Below are 22,790 nucleotides of genomic sequence, written 5' to 3'. Positions count from 1 at the left end.
CTGTTGGTAACACATTACACCATAATGGATTGACATTTTGCAGCACCTGCAGGGTACAGGCCCATCTAGAACTTGCCAGTTAACAATTAAATGATTCAGAGAAGGCTTGGAAGAAGGTGCTGTGGTCAGATGAAACCAAAATGGAGCTCTTTGGCATCAACTCGACCCGCCGTGTTTGGAGGAAGAGAAATGCCAAATATGGCCCAAAGAACATGATTCCCACAGTAAAGCACAGAGGGGGAAACATTATGCTTTGGGGCTGTTCTTCTGCTATGCATACAGGATGATTTCACTGCATTGATGGGCCGATGGAGCAAAGTACGATAAAATATTGGACGAAAACCTCCTTCCCTCAGCCAGAACACTGAAGATGGGTCTTGGATGACAATGACCCAAAACCAAGGCAACAAAGAAGTAGCTAAAGAAGAAGCACTTTAAGGCCCATGGAGTGGCTTAGCCAGTCTGCAGACCTCAAACCACTCAGCAAACTTACAAATTCGCAGTGGATCAAATAATTATTACCAAACTGTACGTAGCCGCAGGGATAAGCCCAGCCTCCCCCGAAACCCTGAACTGGAAGAGCAGTTTGGAGAATGTAAGGAAGATGTTTTGAGGACGGCAACTAACTGTGAGCGGTTGCAGACCTGGTCCCTGTCTTTGAAACCATCATCTCAAAGGCAACAAAATCACAACTTCATTGCAACGCTCAGAATAATTATGGTCATGCTGCAGTCTCAAACCACTGTCATTCCTAGAGTAAAGCATTAGGCTTGATTTAGACATCTGTGGAAATCTATGTCTTAACTTCTGGCGAAACCGGAAACTCCTCAAGACTACCTCAAGTTGTTCAACCCGAGTTTTGGTAGCCGGTTTGACCTACTTATTCTGTACTCTCAGATTATTGGAAACATAATCTTAAATCTATAAGAAACAAAGGAAACACCTTGAAATTGAATCTTTTCCCCAAACCCAAAGACACTGACTTTGCTATGAGACAATTAACCATAAATTCATATTTTGCTGGAAAATGATTTAAACCAAAACCTGTATATTGAGTAATAGTTGTTCTTTCCTTTAAATTATCCTTCTGCAACAAGATAATCATCTAAGGCAACACATCAAAACAACCACAAAAAAACAAAACAAAAGAAAAAAAACAGTAACTGCTCAAGTGCTTTAAATATGTACGTGTGTGTGTGTGTGTGTGTGTGTGTGTGTGTGTGTGTGTGTGTGTGTGTGTGTGTGTGTAATAATGCAACATTAGAAACACATTTACAGTTTGGTCACAACAAATGGGAATTATTTGCAAAGCAATTCCCCTCACCAGTAATCAACAGGATATTACAGGGACAATTTAGTAGTGCAGTTCTGCCATTGGTATCCGGTAAGGAGTGTACACACTACATTTGGCAATATCTATGTAACAACTTGTGTTTCTGTTCGAGATTTCATCACACCCCCCCCCCCCCCCACAAGACCGTATTGCAAACCTAGTAAGATTAACCAGAATTAATTCTGGGTAAAAGCGGGACAGCAAGTCTCTGGACAACATGAACTAAAGGGCTTAAAGGCCTCCTCTATCACACTGAGCTCCTTAAAAATGTCCACGACTGATTAAAAAAAATAAAATAAATATATCACATTGATTTTTACATTCAGTAACATTTCAGTTGTTTTGCTATTTTTTGTCATTTTTTTCCTCTCAACACACAGCGGCTTTTCCATCAGATCAGTAAGGAAGAGGCTTCGTTAGTCGTGGGTTAGAGGCTCCGTCAGCCATGAATGTCTTGTTAATCTAGAACCAAACACACAGTCTGTTAATAATTTATAACAAGACTCCAGTTTACAAGCTTAATTTTCATGCACAGTCACGACATCACTGTTACGACAAGGATGTTAAAAACAAAAGGATATTTCTAGGTTTGCTCTTCTTCAGTTATAGGAAACCTAGAGGAAGGATTATAATTTAATCTGAAATCTAAACCACACATACCACAAAGCAGCGATAAGATGAAACAGGCTAACAAGACTACTTTAAGGTACCTGTGTGGAGTAATGTGTTCCTTAAAGCAGTGATCATCTATAACAAATAAATAAAACTAAGCTCTTCATAGTGATGAGCCCACAGATAATTATTACCCGACTCTACCTTACATTCAGCTCCATGTTTGCTTTTACAGCCTGCATCTCTGTTGTTTAGGTTTAATCTTGTAGCTCAAAGCTTGTCAAAAGAAGATTTTTTTTTTTTTTTTTTACATACATGTACATTTACAAGTACTTTTTTTTGTCAAATAGCCAGGAATAATGAGAAAATGGACTGATTTCTGTTACCTCTCCCTTAATTACATGGACCAACCGTACTTACACGAGTGGTCTCATAGCCCATACTGATCCCTGTGATAACAGGCAGCCATTTTTAGTTTCAATACTGGAGTTAGCACTATAACACAAGTTGGACTCTTTCAACTTCTGAAGGAAAGGTATAACACTTTAGCTGCCAGAGACAGTCTCTAATACAGGGGCGGGCAATATGAAAAACTGGGCTTGGTGTAGAGGACCACTCCAATAAAAGCTAATTACATGCCCTAACTAACTGCCTGCTTACCTTTTGTAGCTGGGAAACAAAAAATTGTTACAATTATTAACTCTTCAGTTTCAGTACAAAATCAGCCACTGCCATCCAGCAGTTGTTGTCATCTTCTTTGCAGAAAAGACTGTTGGCAGTAAACATCACTGAGACCTATGATTAGCAGATAAAGTGGCTGTTTTTTTAGAGCCTTTTGCTCAAAGGGCCACTTGCTGTGACCAAAAACAATGCTGATGACAACAAATGCTTACTACTAAAAAAAATTCAACCATTAAAAACTTTAATGCTCCGTGGAGTTGAAGGAAACTGTATAGTCAGGTGATAGTTTTGTGTGGGTTCATTCCTTTTTTACATACAAGCGCTTAAATATGATTAAATGATTAAAAATATTTATAGAAGCTCATCTCAGATGAACTTCATGTGATATTTAATACATAGAAATGTCCTCCATTGTGACATGAGCCCATCACTCACTTGAAAGCACCTCCACCTCTCTGGCTTTTGACAAACCCACTCCAGAGTTTTGTTTGGGCTGGGCTCCCAGCTCCTCTGCCTCTTTGGACGAATTCCGGTTCTCATCTACAGGTTTCTTCTCCTTCGCCTCCTCTGGATTGTAGTGCCCACCCTCTTTTGCCACCATCTTCTCCACCTTCTCTATTAAGTGTCCCACTTGGGGATTCTCCCCAAATATGCAGTTGTTAATAAGAAAGTACCTCCGCTTACATTTCTCCAGCAACCACTGCAGATCTTTACCCTCCCTACGAATGTACCTCTCGATGGAGATTTTCTTCAACACATCCGCCCAGGTGAACACCACAATTGTATGCCTCCACACATCCTCCCCAAAGAGGCTCACGTGTTCCTCAATGCGAGCACGGTCCACCTCGGTGAACATGCCAACGGGGATGACGAGCAAGAAGGCGTGTGGACCTGGAGGGCAAAGAGAGGCTCCCCTGACTAACTCCTGTTTATAGGAAGGCGGAGTATCCTGGGAAGAGAACCATCCTGGCGTGTCCACCACTGTCACCTGTCGTCCCTGCACCTCTGTCTGCCTCGTAACACAGAACTCAGCAGCTCGCTCTAAATGAAACTCCTCTCTGCCTAAGATGGTGTTGCCTGTCAAGCTCTTCCCCGGCCACCTCCATCCCAACACCACCAGACGAACTTCATCCAGGCGGTTGGCCTCCTTGGCTTCAGCTCCTGCCTTTCTGGCCACCTCGTCTGGTCCAGAGGTTTGTCCAGCTACGGTCCGTAAAAATCATAAAAAAGACAGTGTCAGTACAAATAACTGTATTATCGTCATTATACTCATGATTATTAGTATTATTGCATGCTTAAATTTTTTTGCATTTATTTTAAATTTAAAAAAAAAATATTCAAATGAATTTTATTTTATTTATTATGCAAAAATTTGCTTATTAGCTCTGAATCCTGTTAAGCCACCACTGGCTTAACAGGATTCACTACATTTAAACAAATAAAAATACCTAACTTTGGGTTTCATTCAAAGCATGTTCAACTTATAATGCAAATATCTAATTAGCCAATCGTTTGGCAGCAATTTAATCCATTTAGACCTGCAGACACAGTCGAGATGACCTGCTGAAGTTCAAACAGAGCGTGAGAATGAGGATGAAAGGTGATTCAAGTGACTTTAAAAGTTGTTGTCAGTGCCAGATGGGCTGGTCTGACTATTTCAGAAACTGCTGATCTACTGGGATTTTCCACACACAAGCCCATCTCTAGGGTTTTCAGAGAATGGTCCGAAAAAGAGAAAATATCCAGTAAGCAGCCGTTCTCAATTCGAGCACCTTTGGGATCTGCAGTTGGCAGCTCCAGCTAGTGCTTGATGCGATCATGTCAATATGGACCAAACTCTGTGTATAAAATTGTGAAAAAAAATGTCAACATGAAATGTATTATAATTGCTATACACCTTAATGATTATATCTTTTGACTCTGGTATATATCATTAATGTATTTTGGGATATAATTTGTACGAACAAAAAGCTTAAAGGTTGTGTGGATGTCACAATGACTAACTGAACTTATGTTTGTTGGTTTTAAGACTTGATTAATGGTATACACCCAGTATGCTATGATTGGCTCTTACATAGCATCTCAGTACTCTTTATGCACCATGCCTCATTCACACTCCTCCATACAAGCACTTTTTTTTCTAACATTCACACACTATGCAAGAAACATGTCCTGGATGGACTGGCACGCATCTTCAATGATGTATCCTGGGGTCATCGGGTGTTTCGGGTCTCGCAACATCATACACCCTCACCCAGGCGACCCAGCCGAGGGTGATCAGGCCCCGACTTGCGTACCAGTAGCTAGCCACGGATCAGCCCTCTTAATCCACAGCCACTTTGTGGCTTTCTCTGCCGCTTCGCTCACAGTCTTCTTGGCTGCCCCAACCACAACACACACAGATACTCCCACAGATGTATCAGAAAGCAACATGAGGATCAGGATACAGACTTGGGCATGCAGACTGAAGCAGCCAGGTATCAAAACATCGGCCTTCCACTGATGGATGAACTGCTCTACCTCCTGAAACCCGTGGTAAACGTGTGAATACGTCTACCCAATTGCGCTCAGTCGGACCGAAATACGTTAGCGGTACATGAGTCAGTGTGCCGGATTAACATTTAATTGTTTCGGTGTACCTTTGATGCTTTAAAAGCATTCGTTTTTTCTTTTTTCAGTTTTTAAAAGTTTATTAAGTATTTTTCAAATAGCAAACACTACTTGTTAAAACTAACGAGGGGGTATCTGTTAGAGGGAAAATGCAAGAGGTTTTAAAGAAGTCGGTTGCCTTCATAACATGTCGTGAAGGCGACTGAGTCACAGTCACGTAGACCTCCCAAATTATGCAGCAATGCCTGCTGGGGCCGGTTGCGTTGAGCAAAATCGACCAACTTAACGAAGATTTTGTTCCAAATAAAATAAACCTATACATTTACTATATATGGTTACTTTATTTCCTTCCGGGTCCACATTTTTAAGTTACTTCATCTTTTTTGACTTGTACTTTAGTTATCTAAAATGTGTTTTCCCACGCATTCTTAGCTGAGTCACCTAAATTAACCTTAAGCTCTACTTTATACACTTTTGATGTACTAAAACCTTTGCTGGTGTGCTGAATACATTTACTGTGAAAAGGAAATGTTTCAAATATTAAACTAAGGCGGAAACTGAGTTTCCAGTTATCGATAACATCTAGTTTAAGATTTATGACTGACAGCCTTTGTGGTTTAAAAGTATTTCTTATAAACCTTAAATACGTTTCAGTTGTGTTTTGCCGATATAGTGAAACGTGTCAAAATCCGGTTCGGACGTTTAGCTTCGAAACTGCTAAGTTGATGCTAATTTTGACAGTCCCGGAAACGCCCCGTCTTTATTTGATAACTTACACAAACTAAAGTTGTTTGAGTTGCGATAAAATCAAAATCTTACCTGAGGTCTGAACTGGTTTATTCGCTTCCATGTTCCGTTAAATTCCGAATTATAGTCTTAGTTTGTCTTTGGGCGGCTAGTTCGCCGGAATACTTGATGACAGAAGTTACCGGATAATCTGAATGCAAATACACTACTTCCGGTCCCTGATTTCAAAATAAAGGCACATCGTTTAAAAACCGGATGCATAAAACGTACACAAATATCCTCAATTTTAAAGGTTTTTAGTTATTACTTAAGACTCGAAAATAATATAACCACAAGAATACATAGCTACATATCAAATTTTAATAATTATTATTTTTTAGAAAAAGAGGACATAAACACTTTGAGATATGTATAAGACTTTTATTGCGGAACAGGGATAAAGCAATAGCCTGTATTTACAACATTAATGCAGAAGTTATTTACAGCTGAATAAAGTACACTTTTTCCCTTAGTTATAAAAGCATTAGTCAAGCCCTAGCTACAATTTCATTGACCCTTTAAAAATTTTCTGTCATAGATTAGTATGGTTTCTATGAACGTTTGTTTCTGACAAAGAAGGCAAACAATTTCCATCCATAAGTCAAAGTTTGTTATTTTTCAAGTTAAAATTATTTTCTCAGACATTTAAGATACACAACCCCAAATTTTGAGATATTAACACTAAATTGTATATGGCAAATCTTTTTTATTGTAGTGGCAGAAATGACATTCCATAACTTTCCATTAAAAGAAAAAAAACAAATAAAAAACAACAACAAAAAACCCCCTCACACATGGGAACAAAAACCTATTCCTTCACTTCTTGATAAATATTACTAGTCATGTAGCTGAAAGTTTACTCAAAAACAACATATTGCTCTTCATTATTGAAATGGCTTTCAATAATAATAATAATAAAAAGACTGTGAGAAAGATCCTTTTATAGTTCTGTGTATGCTTTCTTCAGGAAACAGGCTGCCTTAGTGTACTTAAGTTCCCCACGATGCCAGCATGCGCATGTCATCTTCCTCCTCAACCTTTCTCCTGGTTGCTGTAAAAAAGGAGGAAACAATTAATAATCAATGCTGTGGACTAAACATGGGAAATTTACCAGCAACCAATTTTTTTATTTTACTGATGGCAAAAAGAATCTTCTCCTTTAATGTATTTATAATAAGCCTTAAAATCTGTTGTGTGCATATACTGCAGCACCTTTTCACAATGGAGAAAAAACAATCAGTTTCCATTATTACATTTTCGCGATTATAATTGGATTTTATAATATTCAAATAAATACACTAAAGATCAAATTAACAGAAATATGCTTAAAATTAATAATTTAATAGATACATTTTTAAAAATATTGTGGGTTGTTGTTTTTTTTAATTTGGGACAGTATTACAGTTTGCAGGCAAGCGTGTGAAAGTGGCCATCACATGTAAGATCTGTCAGTTGTTAGAAACTTACTTGCGCGCTCATTGGATCTTGATGAAGGCAGTTTGGAGCTGGGAACGCTGGGCAGTCCGCCCATACTCATCATACTTTCTTCAAGGTCCTCCTGCTCTAGCTCCTCCAGCTCAGCCAACAGTTCATCCTAACAAAAAAAGAAAGGTGAGCACGTGCCACACAGCAAAATACCAAGCATATTTTAATATCTGTGCAAAAAAAAAAGTCTTTATAAACACTAAGACAGTCTCCACCTCATCAAATGTTTCCCCAGAAGGTCTGGAGATAGCATCACTGATTTCCTGGGCCACGTCTTGCTGCTCGGTGATATCTGCCATCAGATCATCGATCTTCCCCAAATCCCTGAGAATGAGAGTAAGAGTGAAAGAAGGTGAAAGGGTTTTCACTCACTCAAAACACCGCACTTGCTTTCTTAATTAAATTCTGTTTGAGATTCTCTGTGTTCAATTATCACACACAACATTCAGTAGTGTTGAAACTGCACCAAAGAAGTATTAGGATTTATTCATCATTTTGACTAATTATACATTTTTGATTGTATGTTGCAGCTTTCCTTCTGAAATATGGCTCATAAATGAATTTACGTCACATGTTTCCTTGTTCAAAAGGAAACAATCTCTGCACATAAACACAACCAAGCCAGGACTACCGGTGGAAAGTAAGACCAAAGCTCAGGGGGGTTTCTGCCTTGTGTGAGCAGCTTCTTACGTGTTCTCATGGATCTTCTTCATGGCCTTGGCAGCATAGCCCATGTTCTTCAGGACCTCCGTGTTGGTGTGAGAGTTCTCCAGAGCTTCCCTCTGAAACTCGATGGTGGAGAGCGTGCCATCAATCTGGGTGAGCTGCTGCTCCAAACGCTTTTTCCTCTTCAAGGCCTGCAGGGCAGCTGACACAGAGAGGACATAGAAGTCACTTGTGCAGTTAAATTTCCAAAAGTGTCATGTGTCCTCAAAAAAACAAAAACAAACAAACAAACAAACAAAAGACAGGGTTCCTCCCTTTCACAGGGTGACGTTTATTCTTAGTCAACAACCAATGCAGCTGAGACAACAGTCCATGCCACCCAGGGCTGTGGGTGCAGCTCTGAGGGAAGGGACCTTTCAGGTTTAATAAAAACCTTTTGTTGTTTTACTTGTTAGAAACCTGTTGTATTTTCAGGCATTGTCAATGACACACTGAAGACAATCACTGCGAGGGAAGTATTCACAGTTGTGTCACTGTACATTTAAGAGTTGTTTAACACTTTCCTGCACATTTATCTAAATAACAAAAGAGTCATCCACCTTAAATTTTTGATATGTGAACTAGGATTTATGAAAGCTGGTACATTTGTAGTCGCAAGAGTCCAAAAATGTACATTTTAAAGGTTTTATGGGATTTTCACTGTAAAAAAATAAAACAAAAAAGACTTGTTAGAAATAAGAGTCAGGTTTTATAAACTCTGTTTATATAGACATTGTGTCTTCGGTTTAACCCATGAGCTGTTGCTACCACACATCAAGTTATTAAGCAAGAACAACAGAAATGTAAAATGAGATATAAAAGGCCCATAAACCACCTCCTTTTCTTTGATATTTGCCCGGACAAAAGATTAAAATATGGAAGTGTACAAGATAAGACTTCCTGGAGGCGTAGTGTGTCCTGGCCTGGCCTCGGTGGAGGAACAGGTGCACACATTTTTTCAGACCATCATAAAAACAAATATAAATACCCCTCTTGTTCTTCGTGCCGTGCTTCTTGGCTATCGCAATTTCTTGCTCTATCTTCTTTTCCAGGTAGTCCTGCTTCTTTGTCAGCATTTCTTCTGTTTCCCGGAGTTTGTGGATGGCCTCCTGGGCCGAAGGGTTTCCCTTCGACTTGTGTTTCGAGCCCCCCTTGAACAAATTGGAGATTTTGCTCATTTTGGCTGTTTGGGGGCGGTAAACTTTGTTGGTAACTAAAAAGCAAAACAGTCTGAACGATCGTCCAAGCTTCTTTTCTCCAAAGGCGGGTGTGTTGCGGGCAGATATTCCAGCTCGACGGCTTTGTGTTCTTTCAAACAAGCCGTGAACACAACTCTCGCCACACCTTTCGCAGATACCTGCGTGACGTCTGGATACCTGACGCCTTACCTCCCGTTTCCACCAGGGCTTAAATTTTGCGTCTTTTCCGTGTTTTCTCTCCAAACGGGATAATACAACAGTGCATCATATCTTGTTTTAACGTTTTAATTTAGTTGTACAAACAGATATGTTGATTAAGCTGATAAAACCAGAAAAAAACTGAATTTTATTTACTGTGAAAAAAATGTGGATAAATGAAATTGTTAATTTATTTTACTTTACATGCGAGTCATGTGTATCCTGTTACACACATATAATAAAAAAATATAAAGATTTAAAAAGTTTTATATGGTATAGACTCAGTCACGTGACGACACATTTGGGGTCAAAGTTCGTGTCGATGATCTCAGCTGACGCTGTTTCGGTTAGCTAATGGCTGAATTAGACATCGGGAAGCATTGCCAGGTTGATTCCTGCAATCTGAAAGGTCCGTTGTATTTTTGTGTGAAGCACAGTAAATAAAGATGTTGGGGTGCGACTTTATTCTGCTGTTTTAATTATTATGAAAACGCTAATCGTCTTTTTTTTTAGCATGCTTAGCCTGTGCGCTAACGCTTGTTAGCGTTGGTTCCCTCGGATAAAACTCAATTTATTATCAAGCATTCTTCTCTAAAACTACAAACTCCCACAAGGAAATTCAGCTCGGTATTTAAATGAGTTACGACAGTTGTACTCTTAATGTTATGTAAATATAAGTAACGTGAATGAAGCTGATTGAAAGTGTCAGACTAGTTTAATGAGCTACTTTGGGACAAATTGTTAGATCTCATCGTTTGAACTGGACAAGTGTACTTATGGTCCTTGTTCACAACATATTTAACACGTTCTCCTTGTTCTTCTCTCAGACTTTCTGCCATTTGTTTGTGATTCCTGCGGTGGTGTTTTCTGGTAAGACTTCAAGTCAGGTTTTTTGTTTTTTTCTTATGTGCATCTGTTAGCGTGTTGTTACGAATACTGTAATATATATTTATTATTATATATATATATATATATATATATATATATATATATATATATATATATATATAAAAATAATATTTGAATAGTGTTGTTTTAATGTCGTTAACTGACCCCACACTAAGTGTTAAATCCCTTTTTGTGTTCTAGTCGCTGTTGCTTCTTTTGTATTGAAGTGGACCAAACTGAAATAGTCTTCTGTCTATAAAGATACATAAATAAGAAATACCTATAAAAACACCCCAGAGGCCTCTGAGTGAGGTCAGAATACCCAGGGTATCTTAGCATTATCTGGATTCACTCACCTTAACATTGATAGTCAGGTAAAGAGGTCACACAAAGCTGGTTATCATTTGCTCTGGTAACCCAGGGTTTCCTCTGAAACGTAACTGGTCAGATGATCTTTACAATGCAAATATGCTCAGTAGAACAGGTGATTTTATAAAGGAAGTTGACTCTATATACATGGGAAAATATAAAAACATCTACACACCTACAGTCGGTGTGAGAGGAGAATTACTGTTGAGTACAGTATTTAAAATGTGCACTTTGGTCAGTAAGACGGGAGAAGAGCTACAATTTTAATACAGTTTTGTCTATTTAAATCCAGGAAAGTAAACTTGGTTAAAATGCTGTGTGACCAGACTCATTATAACAACTCTTCCATTAAGACACAGGAGAATCAGGTGGATTATAATTGGGTATTTCATTAAGTTAATGCTTAAAGGACAATTTTAGTTTTTATTCTCTTAGCTGCAGCCTTGGTAGTGTTTGATGGGCTGAGTAAAGAGTAAAGACTAAATATAAAATTAGAATTCAAAGGTCAGCTTAGTCTAGTTGCAAACTCAATAAAAGGTCCAGGAGTACAAAAAGGTGTCCTGTTTTAAGATCATATATTAATTTTTATAGACCAATAAAATTGTTGTAAAATTGTTTGCAGCCAAAAGGAGAAAAAAAAACAAGGAATAAAGTTGGTACTAAGAATACAAGGAAACAAAAAGATATTAGACGCTATTGAAAAACTTTAGACCCTCCTACTGTCTGCGCACTCATGTCAGAGGGATTTTTCCAAGATTGGTGACGCTATTTTTCAGGGAAAGTTCATACCTGTTGTTCTCTTATCTGGAATATAACCTGCTGCAGAGCAGATTAGGTTCTTAACATAGGTTACCATGACAATAAACTCTGGTAAAAACATAACCAGCTTCGTAGTACGGAAAACTCTTATATCTGAAGTTATCTGGTTAAGATAATTCAGGTGAGAATTGTTCATTTTCACCTCAGATAAACACATTTTTGTCCCTTTCAGTCTCGAGCACAGAAGCAAAGATGGACACTCATGTTCAAAGGTATCCTGAGCTGTTAAATAAATTAGCTTAATGTCTTTCTCTAATATTATCAGGACAACAAATACATTTCTCTTTATGGCTGAAGCCTTTCTTCACTCTATCTTTCTTTTCTTTTTAGGAGTCAGTAAAAAGGGAATCCGGGACAGCGGGTGGAACTACAAGTTATCCATGCTCATTTGAAGACTGCAAGGGAAAAGAATTGTTACCAGTTATATGTCCGCAGTGTGAAAAACATTTCTGTTTGGCGTAGGTTACCAACTTTAATTAACTTTTTAATAAGGCGGTGGCTCTTGAGCGTTTTTTGATCCTGTTCATGGCAAAAAAAGTTTAAACCTCCGATCGCATAATTTTTATTAATTCAGAACTAATAAACTGACTGTTTTGTCTTTATAGCCACCGACATCAAGATAATCACAAGTGTGAGAAGCTGGAAGTCCAAAAGCCTCGAATGCAAGCCACCAAAGAGCTGGTGCAGAAGATTGTAGGTTAGTTAATGTAGTCCGGAGTTTCTTCTGTCATTCCTCTTTTGTCCACATGGGATCAGTATTAAACAACTGCCTTCACTCTTGTGTGCCTGTTCCCTTTGACCTGTTAACCTGGATTTTGTTTTCCTTTGTGCCTGGCGGCCGCTCAGAGTCAAAAGATGGATCCAAAAGTAAAGGGCGCAGAGGAGCAAAGAACAGTGCAACCGCAGCAAAGGTGGCCCTGATGAAGCTGAAGTTGCATGCTGCAGGGGACAAGGGGCTGCCGCAGGTAAAATCCCAACTGTCGATACTTTTATTTTGACACTTTACTGTCTGCTCAGTTTCTTGTGTATACATTACTGCATGTTAAACATCTCTTGTCATCCACCTGCCATTATTCAATTTCTTTTATTTTTACTTTCTAGACAGAGAGAACCTACTTTCAGGTGTATCTTCCTAAAGAATTTAAAGACTCCAGCAAGCCCATGTTCTTCTGTTCCAAATGGAGCGTGGGGAAAGTGGTGGATTATGCAGCCTCTTTGGCTGGCCTCAAGAACAACAATAACGTGCTGACAGCTAAGGTAAGAGAACAGAGGGGTGTACTACAAATAGCAATATCGATGGGTTAGTGAAGTATGTTGAGCTTAAAGTCGGCGTTGTCTGTGCCACAACATCCCAAAAGGTTGATTCTGTTCATCTGGACGTAGCGTTTCAGTGGGAGAAACATTTCGACACTCATCCAAGTGACTCATTCAGTCTCAGCTGACTGCAGGCTTCCCCAAACTTATAAACAGTGCCTTTGCACAATGACTGAAACTAGCACCACTGAATGAACAATGGTGGCTGTCTTTTTACCACCGTAGGTTACTGTAGCAACAAATGCTTTGGTATTTGTTGCGTTAATACTGTAAGGTGTCTATAGGCAAGTGCTGTTTGTGTATACACACATTAGAGCATAACTTTTTACTATTCTCTAAGTGAGAAGGAATACATTATGAAACCCGTTCGACCATACCTTAGTAACACTACTTAAGCAAGCCCTGCAGTAAAGCTACAGTAGCCCAAAATGTGCTGCGTGGTGACAGGCAATTTATTTTTCATACCATCCCAGGAAGTTAGCTGATGATACAGCAAATAAATGTTTGTCCTGGAATTGTGTGTAATAGAAGCCACATTAGAAAATTGATTGGTCTGTTTGTAAGCCATTTATCACTCAAAATATTAAATCACTGAAATTAATGTCACTTTGATAAATAGATTTCACAGTCCCCTTCATTAGACTGTTGGGAATAGACAGCAACATAAGAGCACGCTGAGTGGGGAAAATAAATATATTACCTAAATATTAACGATTTTCTGCAGCATTCCCGTCTTGCCTTATTTGCTAAACCTATCACTGTTTGTTTTTTCTCTTACACACGCTTTTGCTTTCAGAGCTGCTTTAATTCTTCATGGTATAGATTCAACAGGTCTGCGTGCCTAAACGCATTGAGTTGTTGGACATTGTACCCACCACAGTTACAGTTTTATATCTAGACAAAGCTGTGTAGCATCGTGCACATCTCTTAACAGTATCCTCTTCTCTTTAATTGCAGAAGCTGCGGTTATGTCATCCTCAGACAGGAGAGGCTTTTCAGATGGATGACACCCTGCTCTCTCTGTTGGCTCACCCAGAAACTCCTCTGTATAACGGGGGAAATGTCATTCTGGAGTATCTGGACAATGAGTGCACAGGCCTGAATGATATTTCTGACTATATCACACAGAACTGACCAGACACTGTGAATAATTTCTGTGTGCAGTTTGTATTTATGCAAATAAATTGCTATTTTATAAATGTTGCTTTGGGTTTTACTTTCAAGCTGAAAAGAGAGCATTATGGAGTTGTGCAGTTAATCAAGTACACCATCTCTATAATGATGCTGTGGTAAATAGAAGTAAAGACAACCCAGGTGGGACTTGAACCCACAATCCCCAGCTCCGGAGGCTGATGCCTTATCCATTAGGCCACTGGGCCCTTTTGTTTGACAGCTTCATCACTTTTAAAACAATGCTGTATTTTTAAGGCACTTAAACTTACTGTATGCAACTTCAACTGTTTTTGTGGGAATGGAAACACATTAAATGATGTAAGAAGTAGCAGCACCATAGATTTAGCTGGTCATTAACTTAAACTTATCCAGAACTGTTGTAGACTTCACAACCACAGTTATCACACTTTAATTGCAGCTACCTTACAAGTGACCCAGGTGGGACTTGAACCCTCAAGCCCCAGCTCTGGAGGTTGATGCCTTGTCCATTAGGCCACTGGACCAGTTTGTCAGCCACTTTCATCACTTTTAAAACAGTGCTATGAAATCTATGATATATATTTTGTTTTAAAAATCCCATTAAATATAGATACGGCAAATTAAACAACATGTAATAGACAGCATAAAATACATAAAACCAAGTCTAAAAGGCTTTATCACCAAAGCCAGTTTTTTCTAGAGCTAAGGGACCTTGATGACAACACCCTCAAATGTCAAATCATCTTTTTTTGCTTTGTAGCACGGAGGGTGGAGTGGGGGGGGGGGGGGGGGGGGGATCTTAAATGTAATTATAAACAGGTAGCACGTGTACGTGAGATAGCAGGATTGAGATGATGTTCACTGCTTAGTGCTAAACGAAAGTACTCATCCTTTTTTTAATAGCTGATGAAACCACAAATATACTATAGAAACTCTGGAGTATGCAGAATGAAAGTAGTACAAAATAAAAGTGACTTTTTCTGTGTGATGTTCAGAGTAACATATGGATGAATAATTATTTATATTTGATATATGTATAATACTTGAGTATTTTAAGGTGTTAATTGACTGCTTCGATTAACGGAAGAGAAGAAAGGTCTATAAAAAAAACAACACAAAACAAAACAAGTTTAGTTTCTAAATACACAGTAACCTGGGGAGCCCACCCCCCGATATAGCACTGGCCAATCTTATTAGTCATATTTATATTGATGGATTATTTCAGCCAATGACAAGGGACCACAGACAAGCTTGGGCGGGTTCCTTTAGCAAGGCGTATAAAAAAAAGGGGGCTGGGTTTTACCAGTACAGTAGAGTCCGTTGTTTTGATGGCAATAGATGTCTTTGCGATAGTCGACGATTTGTAGCAACCGTAACCAGATTATATATATTTTCACGACGTTAGGTAGCTCGTTGCTGCTTTTCTGATCGAGTCGCTCTGAAAAAGGCGGCTTGATCTCGCTAATAACGGTCGCTTTGTAAATTAGGTCGGAAGGGATGCCGCTGCAGACAGACTCCGACGGACGCCAAGAGTCTTTGGATGTAATCTCATCGCACTTAATCGGCAAGAGCAGCTTTTCTATAAACTTAAAAAGCCTCAGAATAACTCATTCTCGACCGAGTGTTTGTGTAAGATGCTTAAGCTCGAGTGCGAACTAAAGGCTGTTCTGTGAAGTCAGGAGCGCAATTGTCAGTAAGCTAACTTAGCTACCGTTAGCTGGTCACCCACAGAGCGCGGTTCGGTTATCTTCAGCACCCTGCTGGTCACAGAGGGGCAAGTATCTACCGAGACAGCTCACTGCTCGATTTTGGACCGTCTGTTTTCGGCCAGTGTCGAAAAATACTGCCTGGTAAGTGATTTATATGGGAACCAGGAAGACGGCTTGTCAACTAAATGTAGAGCAGAGTGGGGGAGGGGCAGCTGCTTCTGTTTTGATCTGCAAGTTGTCCTCTAGGGGCGCTGCAGCCCCCTCTCTGCTAAATAACACCATTGTTTATCTGCTTGTCGCTGATGTGTAACTCGCTGTGTAATGACTTTATAAGGCGGGCACTGTGCAGGCATGTTAACTCCAAGTTATCGTTTCCTTAAGAGACCTGCAAGCTAAACAGCATGTGTATGTTTATCTTTATGGGTCTTGCAGACTACAATGAAGCTGTTGGAAAACTCCAGCTTTGAAGCTCTCAGCTCCCGGCTGTGTGTTGAAACAGGGGAGTCCCGCATACTTGGCAGGTAAGACTTTCATTTCTACTTTTTTTTTTTCTCCCCCATTTAGAATGATCAGTGAAATGAGTAGATGCGACCAAATAATGTAGGAATTCAGAGGATATTAAAAAATGCATAAACTATAAAGTCCTCAGTATTAAAAATGCACCAGGTGGTGTAAGTGGTGTAAGTAAACATGATTTGGGTTAGGTGTGCTGGTGACTCACGGGTTAAAAAAATGGCACAGGGTCTGTTTGTGGACATGTAGGCAACATTTCAGACAGGTGACTGGTCCCTTGAGAACGTTTTGGGTATTAACTGAATTTTTTTTTTTTAGGGCTTTCTGCTGCACTTGAATGCCACACAAACTTCAGTTGCAGTGTTTGTAGTTTCTGCATATTTAAGACGTGCTACCATAGCTCACCTGATTGTGATGCATGCAGAGTTTATTTCACAAGATGAGTAACAAATTCTTCTGTGCAGGTTTTACGAGGTTGCACTTCTAAAGTTGAACCAATAAACTTTGCAGGCTTGCAGTGTAAGCAAAAGTTTTCCTCATACAGGAGAGTTCTACCACTGATGTCATGAAAATGAGTGGTAGATGGTGCGAGAGGTGCGGCTGGCTCACAGTTCATGTACACTCCTCATAAGCGGGGTAGTAGAGCAAACAGCCACCTGGGTGTTATGCAACATCATGGTAACTCTTTACCTCAGACGGCCTAAACTCAGAGCCTGCAGTGAAGGTTAATTTATAACTGACAGCTTGGGAAACTGTAAGATATATCGGCGTGTTGTCGATTATGCAAAGCCTCCAGCGGGGCCCGAGGATACGGTGACAGTGTGGTTACATAAAGAGCAGTGGGCTGTGTGTGGAGTTATGCAGCTCGGTCTGCTGTTCTGTCTTTCTGGGGTGTGTGGGCGGTGGTTGTGACCTCGTGACGCAGATCACGGTGTCCTCTCACAGCGCGCTGTGGTTATTTCTGAGACTGTTGTGAAGTGTTTTTTAGCAGATGTATACATGCACACATACACTACATAGTATCAGGACTGTGCTGGTGAAGCAGCTGCAAAGGCTGCTTAGTGGATTTGGAGACAGCTCATCATAGCAGACTTTAGCTGAGAATTAACTGAACAGGCTTCCAGCGCGGATTATGGTATTTTCATGCAGGCAAGAAAAATAAAATAAAACCATAGTCAATTTATTCAGAGGGTGCATAAATTACCTGAAAGAAGGCAGCTGGTGTTCTGTGTGAAGATTGTGTTTCCTACTGAAAACAGGAAAGTAAGGCAGTAAATAAGTAGGCCTGAATTGGTAATACAGTAATAATGAAATGCATATATGTCTTTACTCTTTTCTACTCTGAGCACTCAAAGTGCTCTATACAAGATGTGAAATTCACCTATTTACACACACATTAATAGAAAACACTAAATTCAAGCGCTTTCTATCTGAGGTTAGATAACATTCACACAAAGATCAACGCATCAGGATGATCTCTTTAACTGTTATACCTCTGGTCTCTACTGGCGTAATAATGGGTTTGTGTTTTTCATGAGTTTTTACTTGAATTCAGGTGAGATTCAGCTACGTTTTCAAAGTGTGCTTATTTGCTTTGAGTTAGTTTTTATTTCAGTGAACTGAAATGTTTCTTTATGCCTAGTTTTAAGTTTAGTTGTGAGTGTGTGAGTGAGACCAGGGCAGTTATTTCCACCATGAGGTCCCTATAATTAGCCTTGTCAGCCTTGGCGAGGGTCTTAGCACTCAAGTGTATCCTCCAAGTGACACAACCTTTGCTCTTGTATAACCTCTTGGTGAGAGGGTGCAAAATAAACAACTGCACAGCAGTCTGCTGCTCTGCTCTCATATAACTCAGCAGCATGTGACCTAGAAACATGAAAGAGCACGCAGGAAACGTTAGCCACGACTTGTCAGGCACTCCTGCAGATATGGCTCCGGTGAAAGGAACAGGCTGTCTTGTTGAACGTGTAATAGCTTGTAGATATTTAGAGTTAAGTTATGTGTTGATAGTTATTAATTCCCAACTATCCTAAAACAAACGTACCTACATTGCAGTTTAATGAAACGACAACAACAAAAAATGGAGTCCTTCCCATTTCAGAAAAGGTGTTTGTGTATTTGGCATTAAAGGCGGTGATCATGGAGAACACATTTGATAGAAATCAGAGTTTTCAGGTTGTTTTGGCTTTTTGATGAACAGATCCAGAACATATTACACACAGATGAATGAAACGGATCAATAAAGCTTTCTGTCATTACACTACTGATTTTGATTTGGCTCTGGTTAAACCCTTTTTGGTTGGGTGCCAGTAATTTCTCTATGTAAAGAAAGTCTTTATCAAAGGTTTCTTGGAACAACATTTGTTTGTGTTCATTAATTTAATTTCAGGGGGGGCGGGTTAAAATGAATTTCATCAAAATGTCCTGGAGTGGCCCATCTGTTATGCAATCATGTGTTTAATCCTGCTGGGATATTAAAATAGTTTCCAGTGATTCGGCCGCACCCTCCCATCGTCATGTTTACATCGTCCAGCTCTTAAATGTTTTTCGCCTCTTTCTGCCCCGCAGGATCGAGAGCTACTCCTGCAAGATGGCAGGAGACGATAAACACATGTTCAAGCAGTTCTGCCAGGAGGGGGAGCCGCATGTCCTGGAGGCCCTCTCCCCTCCTCAGTCCACCAGCGCCACCAGCCCTTCACAGTGAGTACTGCAGGCCAGGTTCAGCATGTTTGGAAGATGAAGAAATTGAATACTTTCTTTGTTTTTTTTTTGTTGTTTTTTTTAAAAACAAAGAACAAAAACCATGATGTTCATTTCTGTGCAGGCTGGGGAAAAGCAGCGAGGACGGAGAAAACCCTCTGAGCGACAAGTGTTGCAGGAAGACTCTTTTCTATCTCATCACCACGCTCAACGAGTCCTTCAGGCCGGACTATGACTTCAGCGCCGCGCGAGCTCACGAGTTCAGCCGAGAGCCCAGCCTCAACTGGGTCAGGATGCCGTTCCGAAGCGAAACTTGTTCTCTGCAATGAGAAAAAACAATTTGCTTCAAAGATTGCTTTTCTTTTTCTGTCCAGGTGGCTAACGCAGTGAACAGCAGTCTGTTCTCAGCAGTGGGAGAAGAGTTTAACTCTTTGGGACCCGAGCTGTGGAACGCTATCGACCAGGAGATCAACCTGCAGGGCTGTGACATTTACAGGTAGGTGCTGAGATCAGTTAACGCTGCAGAGCGAACCATGTGGTGTGGAATAAATCTGTTTTAAGCTTGAATATCTTTTTTTAGCTACAACCCAGATCTGGACTCGGACCCTTTTGGTGAAGAGGGGAGTCTCTGGTCCTTCAACTACTTCTTCTACAACAAGAAACTGAAGAGGATTGTATTCTTCACATGTCGCTCCGTCAGGTCAGCAGCTATAAGCCTACTGCTCACCTCTACAGACTCTTAACAACTCGCACATCGTGTTTCCCATAGATTTGTGTGTGTGCAGCCAAATCAATTATGAAATGACAACATTAGTAAGTTTCAAAACTCCTCCGTCCTTTGGACATTCTCAAGCTACACAGTCTCGTGCTGCAGCTGCCGACAGGTGGCCTTCTTGAGCTTAGTGTAGCACCAATGAACCAGGTTTCCACCTGCTTCACGTTCTGGTTGGAGCACACGCATATCAGATCTACAGAGCAACAGGATGGCTGTTTCCACTCTGCAGCACAAAACTGTAGAGTCGCAGTACATCTGACTGTTGGTCTCATCAATCAAGCAGAAAAGAGGAAATAAAAGTAAAATGCAAAAATGGTTTGCCAAGCCTTTGTACAGCCAGACCAAGCCAAATTCATTATTAGGCAACAGTCAAATCCCTCCACTTGTTCCAGTTTTGTTTTTTTTTTTGTTTTTTTTTCTTTGCCTGTCCCATTTGGTTCTTTAGCCGTCAGAATTGTTGTCTGAAGACCAACAAGGATACCCAATGGATTTATTTTGCCAAATGGATCATCGTGGCATTGCCGTATTGGTCCATTTGATCGGCCTTTGTTTTTATTATTTATTTTATTTTCAGTTGTTACAGATGGGACAGACATGAGTGAGGGATAGGAAAGGGAGAAAAGAGGAAAGAAAAGGAAAAACAGAAGGGGAGAGGGACAGTGAGAAGGGGGGGGGGGAAATCTCCTGGATCACCTGTTGAGAGAAAAAGAATAGAAAACAAGCAAAAAACCAAAGCAACATACTAAACACAACACCATTGCATTAATCTAGCTAAGTGTAAACAGCAGTAAATACTAAATATTCAATGTTGTTGTGCAGCACGCAGGACAGACAGCGCACAATGTGCTTTGAAGTAGCAGCCAAGAAAGGTGTAATTTAAGTCTACGAACAGTGAACACCCGTGTGCACACCTGTGTGGATCAGCGCGCTTGTATTCAAATGGTTTCCACATGTAATGGTCTGCAAGAGGATGTAGAGAGCCATAGCCCCGTCCCCCAGGGCATGAAGCAGGCATGGAAGAGATCCAGGCCCCAGAGTGCGAGAGCTCAAGGAGGACCACCAGAGGGGCATCCGTGCCACCCTCATGGGAAGGGCTGAGGATCCCCAGACGAGGCGTCACCCAGTAGCCACCGAGCAGAAGCTAGAGGGGGCTGCACCGGCGTGCCCGCCGGCTCTGCCGGCAGCCAGCTGTGCCAGAGTGAACTGAGGTGCAGGCCCGAGGGCCCCCCGCACCCCGGAGGAGGCCTGACCGAGCAACAGGCGCCAGGCCCCGCCAGGTAGCCACCGGGAGTGAGCTGGTACATACCTGAGCGCCCAGCCCCGGACACCAAGAACCACCAATGCACCGACCCCTGAGGGCATCAGTCACCGGCAGGGAGTGTGGTGAGGGGAGATAGGCCTGCGAGTTCCCAGAGAGGTGGAGTGTAAGACCCGACCTGACATATAGACACAGACAAACAGGCACACACAAACATGCATTCCCACCCTCATGCACACATATACAAACACTCAGCACTCACCCAACGTAACTTGTTCCAGTTAAAGTATCCCAGGTTGAATGCACACATAGTGACACAAGGGGGTCTGATCGTGATAATCTTTCTGCAGCGTCCTGAGCGGTTATGGCCGCGGCACCCTCGACAATGAGCTGGACATGGAGCTGGACGATGAAGAGGAAATGGATGGCTTCACTGAGGACAGGTGAGACTGCTTATTGAACGCCGGGTTTCCTTTACTGTAATATGTGCTGTGCAGTACTTGTTTTTTCTATAAATAAATGTGTCACTTAAATTATTTTTCTCTTCTCCCAGCTGCCCCAGAGCTCTGTGTGTGTAACCGCCTCAGCCAAAGAGTGTCCAGGCTTCTCCAGTGTCCATCCCCCCGCCTCTTCCTCGCCATTTATTTGCTGCCTTGTCCAAAGCCATTTTCCACCTTCAGACTAATGCATGTTTGATGCCTTCTCTTGCCGGTGGTAAACTTTGTGTTGTGGCAGGGTTTTATTTGTATTGTTTTTAGTTAAATAGTCCTGTGTCAGCATAAAACTCTTTCATTTCATTTTCCAGTATTTTGTTTTTTGTTTTCCGGGATCCTGAGCTCTGAGCCCATACAGCCACATATGGACTTCTCCACTCCTGCCACATTTCCAAAGAGACCACTTCACGGACACTTAAGAAAGAGGAGGTCTTGTTGTGGACAAGTGGCTCAAAAAGACTAAAAGCAAGTTTCTTGCAGATGATGTCACAGAGAGGAGTCCAGAAACACCAGCATAATTGAAAACTGACGAGGACAAAAACAGAGCTGGGTCCGTTTAAGACAGGACACACACACACACACACACACACACACACACACACACACACACACACACACACACACACACACACACACACACACACACACAAAAATCCAGCCGAGGCTGCCTGACTGACTGATAAGCTGAGAGCTGTTTCCTCATCTGTTGTTGCTTTTTACGTGTGACAGTGACGTTACTGTGAGAACTCTTGAAATCTAAAAATGTTGCATTTATTACTGACTGTATTCTTTAAATCTCCACGGCCAAGGAGAATTATACTCCTGGCGTCTGAGTTGCAGCTTAGAAAACATATCAGCTTTTATCAGATAGTTTCACTGTTGTCTAATTTTTTTTTTTTTTTTAAATTGTCTCCAATTAATCCCTGTTCATTCCTGAATGTGTTGACAGTGTTTTTCTTTGCTCATTACCCCAGTGCAAAGACTTCATTGAAAAGTGAATGTATAGTAGAAAAAACATGCCGCAGAAAATTGTTTTTAGATGAGCTCTTCGTGTTCCTGAAAAGTACTTAGGAATTGTGAGTCTTTTATCGACTGCCCTGTGCTTCGTTTGATCAGCAAATATATTAAAGATGTGAATAAATTGGTGTTTGTCTTTGAAACGCAGCAACCTAATGAAAGTTATTTTGACT

General features: G+C 40.7%; 4 protein-coding genes and 1 non-coding gene across 6 annotated transcripts; 2 read left to right on the top strand and 3 right to left on the bottom strand.

Moving 5' to 3' along the window:
- Window positions 1-1,473: 1,473 nt before the first annotated feature.
- On the bottom strand, window positions 1,474-6,190 carry gimap4 (GTPase IMAP family member 4). Of its 2 annotated transcripts, XM_085286982.1 has the most exons (3): window positions 6,056-6,190; window positions 3,062-3,829; window positions 1,474-1,795 (listed from the first exon to the last, which is right to left on the bottom strand). In XM_085286982.1, the coding sequence occupies exons 1-3, from the start codon at window positions 6,084-6,086 to the stop codon at window positions 1,791-1,793; spliced, it is 804 nt and encodes a 267-aa protein (XP_085143108.1). In that variant the 5' UTR covers window positions 6,087-6,190; the 3' UTR covers window positions 1,474-1,790. The 2 variants fall into 2 exon arrangements, with proteins under 2 accessions (XP_085143108.1, XP_085143107.1); XM_085286981.1 differs by lacking the exon at window positions 1,474-1,795 and having other exon boundaries at window positions 3,054-3,829.
- A 199-nt stretch (window positions 6,191-6,389) lies between these two features.
- chmp4c (charged multivesicular body protein 4C) lies at window positions 6,390-9,600 on the bottom strand. Its single transcript, XM_085286980.1, has 5 exons — window positions 9,201-9,600; window positions 8,198-8,375; window positions 7,723-7,831; window positions 7,490-7,616; window positions 6,390-7,073 (listed from the first exon to the last, which is right to left on the bottom strand). Exons 1-5 carry the CDS (start codon window positions 9,388-9,390, stop codon window positions 7,012-7,014), a joined length of 666 nt encoding a protein of 221 aa, XP_085143106.1. The 5' UTR covers window positions 9,391-9,600; the 3' UTR covers window positions 6,390-7,011.
- A 297-nt stretch (window positions 9,601-9,897) lies between these two features.
- zfand1 (zinc finger, AN1-type domain 1) lies at window positions 9,898-14,198 on the top strand. Its single transcript, XM_085285955.1, has 8 exons — window positions 9,898-10,018; window positions 10,437-10,479; window positions 11,858-11,897; window positions 12,016-12,143; window positions 12,291-12,382; window positions 12,532-12,650; window positions 12,787-12,942; window positions 13,957-14,198. The coding sequence occupies exons 1-8, from the start codon at window positions 9,964-9,966 to the stop codon at window positions 14,131-14,133; spliced, it is 810 nt and encodes a 269-aa protein (XP_085142081.1). The 5' UTR covers window positions 9,898-9,963; the 3' UTR covers window positions 14,134-14,198.
- A 107-nt stretch (window positions 14,199-14,305) lies between these two features.
- On the bottom strand, window positions 14,306-14,378 carry trnar-ccg (transfer RNA arginine (anticodon CCG)). Its single transcript has one exon. It is a non-coding gene; the product is annotated as a tRNA-Arg (tRNA).
- Window positions 14,379-15,397: 1,019 nt separating this feature from the next.
- maf1b (MAF1 homolog, negative regulator of RNA polymerase III b) lies at window positions 15,398-22,764 on the top strand. The gene is made up of 8 exons (XM_085286977.1): window positions 15,398-16,001; window positions 16,293-16,381; window positions 18,942-19,073; window positions 19,198-19,360; window positions 19,448-19,569; window positions 19,654-19,773; window positions 21,457-21,549; window positions 21,660-22,764. The coding sequence occupies exons 2-8, from the start codon at window positions 16,299-16,301 to the stop codon at window positions 21,682-21,684; spliced, it is 738 nt and encodes a 245-aa protein (XP_085143103.1). The 5' UTR covers window positions 15,398-16,001; window positions 16,293-16,298; the 3' UTR covers window positions 21,685-22,764.
- Window positions 22,765-22,790: the final 26 nt, after the last annotated feature.

This window comes from Mchenga conophoros, linkage group LG9 (genome assembly GCF_057382185.1).
Source record: "Mchenga conophoros isolate Kocher_MC1m ecotype Shallow Benthic linkage group LG9, M_conophoros_male_GT1.1, whole genome shotgun sequence".
In the NCBI taxonomy this organism is placed as follows: domain Eukaryota; kingdom Metazoa; phylum Chordata; class Actinopteri; order Cichliformes; family Cichlidae; genus Mchenga; species Mchenga conophoros.
The sequence above is the reverse complement of the archived record's forward strand: the minus strand, read 5'-3'. Positions and strand labels throughout refer to the sequence as shown.

Bases quoted from the DNA above. Each gene is read 5' to 3' on its own strand.
- gimap4 (XM_085286981.1), bottom strand. From the start codon at position 6,086: ATGGAAGCGAATAAACCAGTTCAGACCTCAG. The intron at 3,830-6,055 runs GTAAGATTTTGA...TACGGACCGTAG, and splicing joins TAAACCAGTTCAGACCTCAG to CTGGACAAACCTCTGGACCA.
- chmp4c (XM_085286980.1), bottom strand. From the start codon at position 9,390: ATGAGCAAAATCTCCAATTTGTTCAAGGGGGGCTCGAAACACAAGTCG. The intron at 7,832-8,197 runs GTAAGAAGCTGC...TCTCATTCTCAG, and splicing joins AAGAAGATCCATGAGAACAC to GGATTTGGGGAAGATCGATG. The intron at 7,074-7,489 runs GTAAGTTTCTAA...CCTTTTTTACAG, and splicing joins AAGATCCAATGAGCGCGCAA to CAACCAGGAGAAAGGTTGAG.
- zfand1 (XM_085285955.1), top strand. From the start codon at position 9,964: ATGGCTGAATTAGACATCGGGAAGCATTGCCAGGTTGATTCCTGCAAT. The intron at 10,019-10,436 runs GTCCGTTGTATT...TTCTTCTCTCAG, and splicing joins TGATTCCTGCAATCTGAAAG to ACTTTCTGCCATTTGTTTGT. The intron at 12,144-12,290 runs GTAGGTTACCAA...TTGTCTTTATAG, and splicing joins GAAAAACATTTCTGTTTGGC to CCACCGACATCAAGATAATC.
- maf1b (XM_085286977.1), top strand. From the start codon at position 16,299: ATGAAGCTGTTGGAAAACTCCAGCTTTGAAGCTCTCAGCTCCCGGCTG. The intron at 19,074-19,197 runs GTGAGTACTGCA...ATTTCTGTGCAG, and splicing joins AGCGCCACCAGCCCTTCACA to GCTGGGGAAAAGCAGCGAGG. The intron at 19,361-19,447 runs GTCAGGATGCCG...TTTTCTGTCCAG, and splicing joins GAGAGCCCAGCCTCAACTGG to GTGGCTAACGCAGTGAACAG.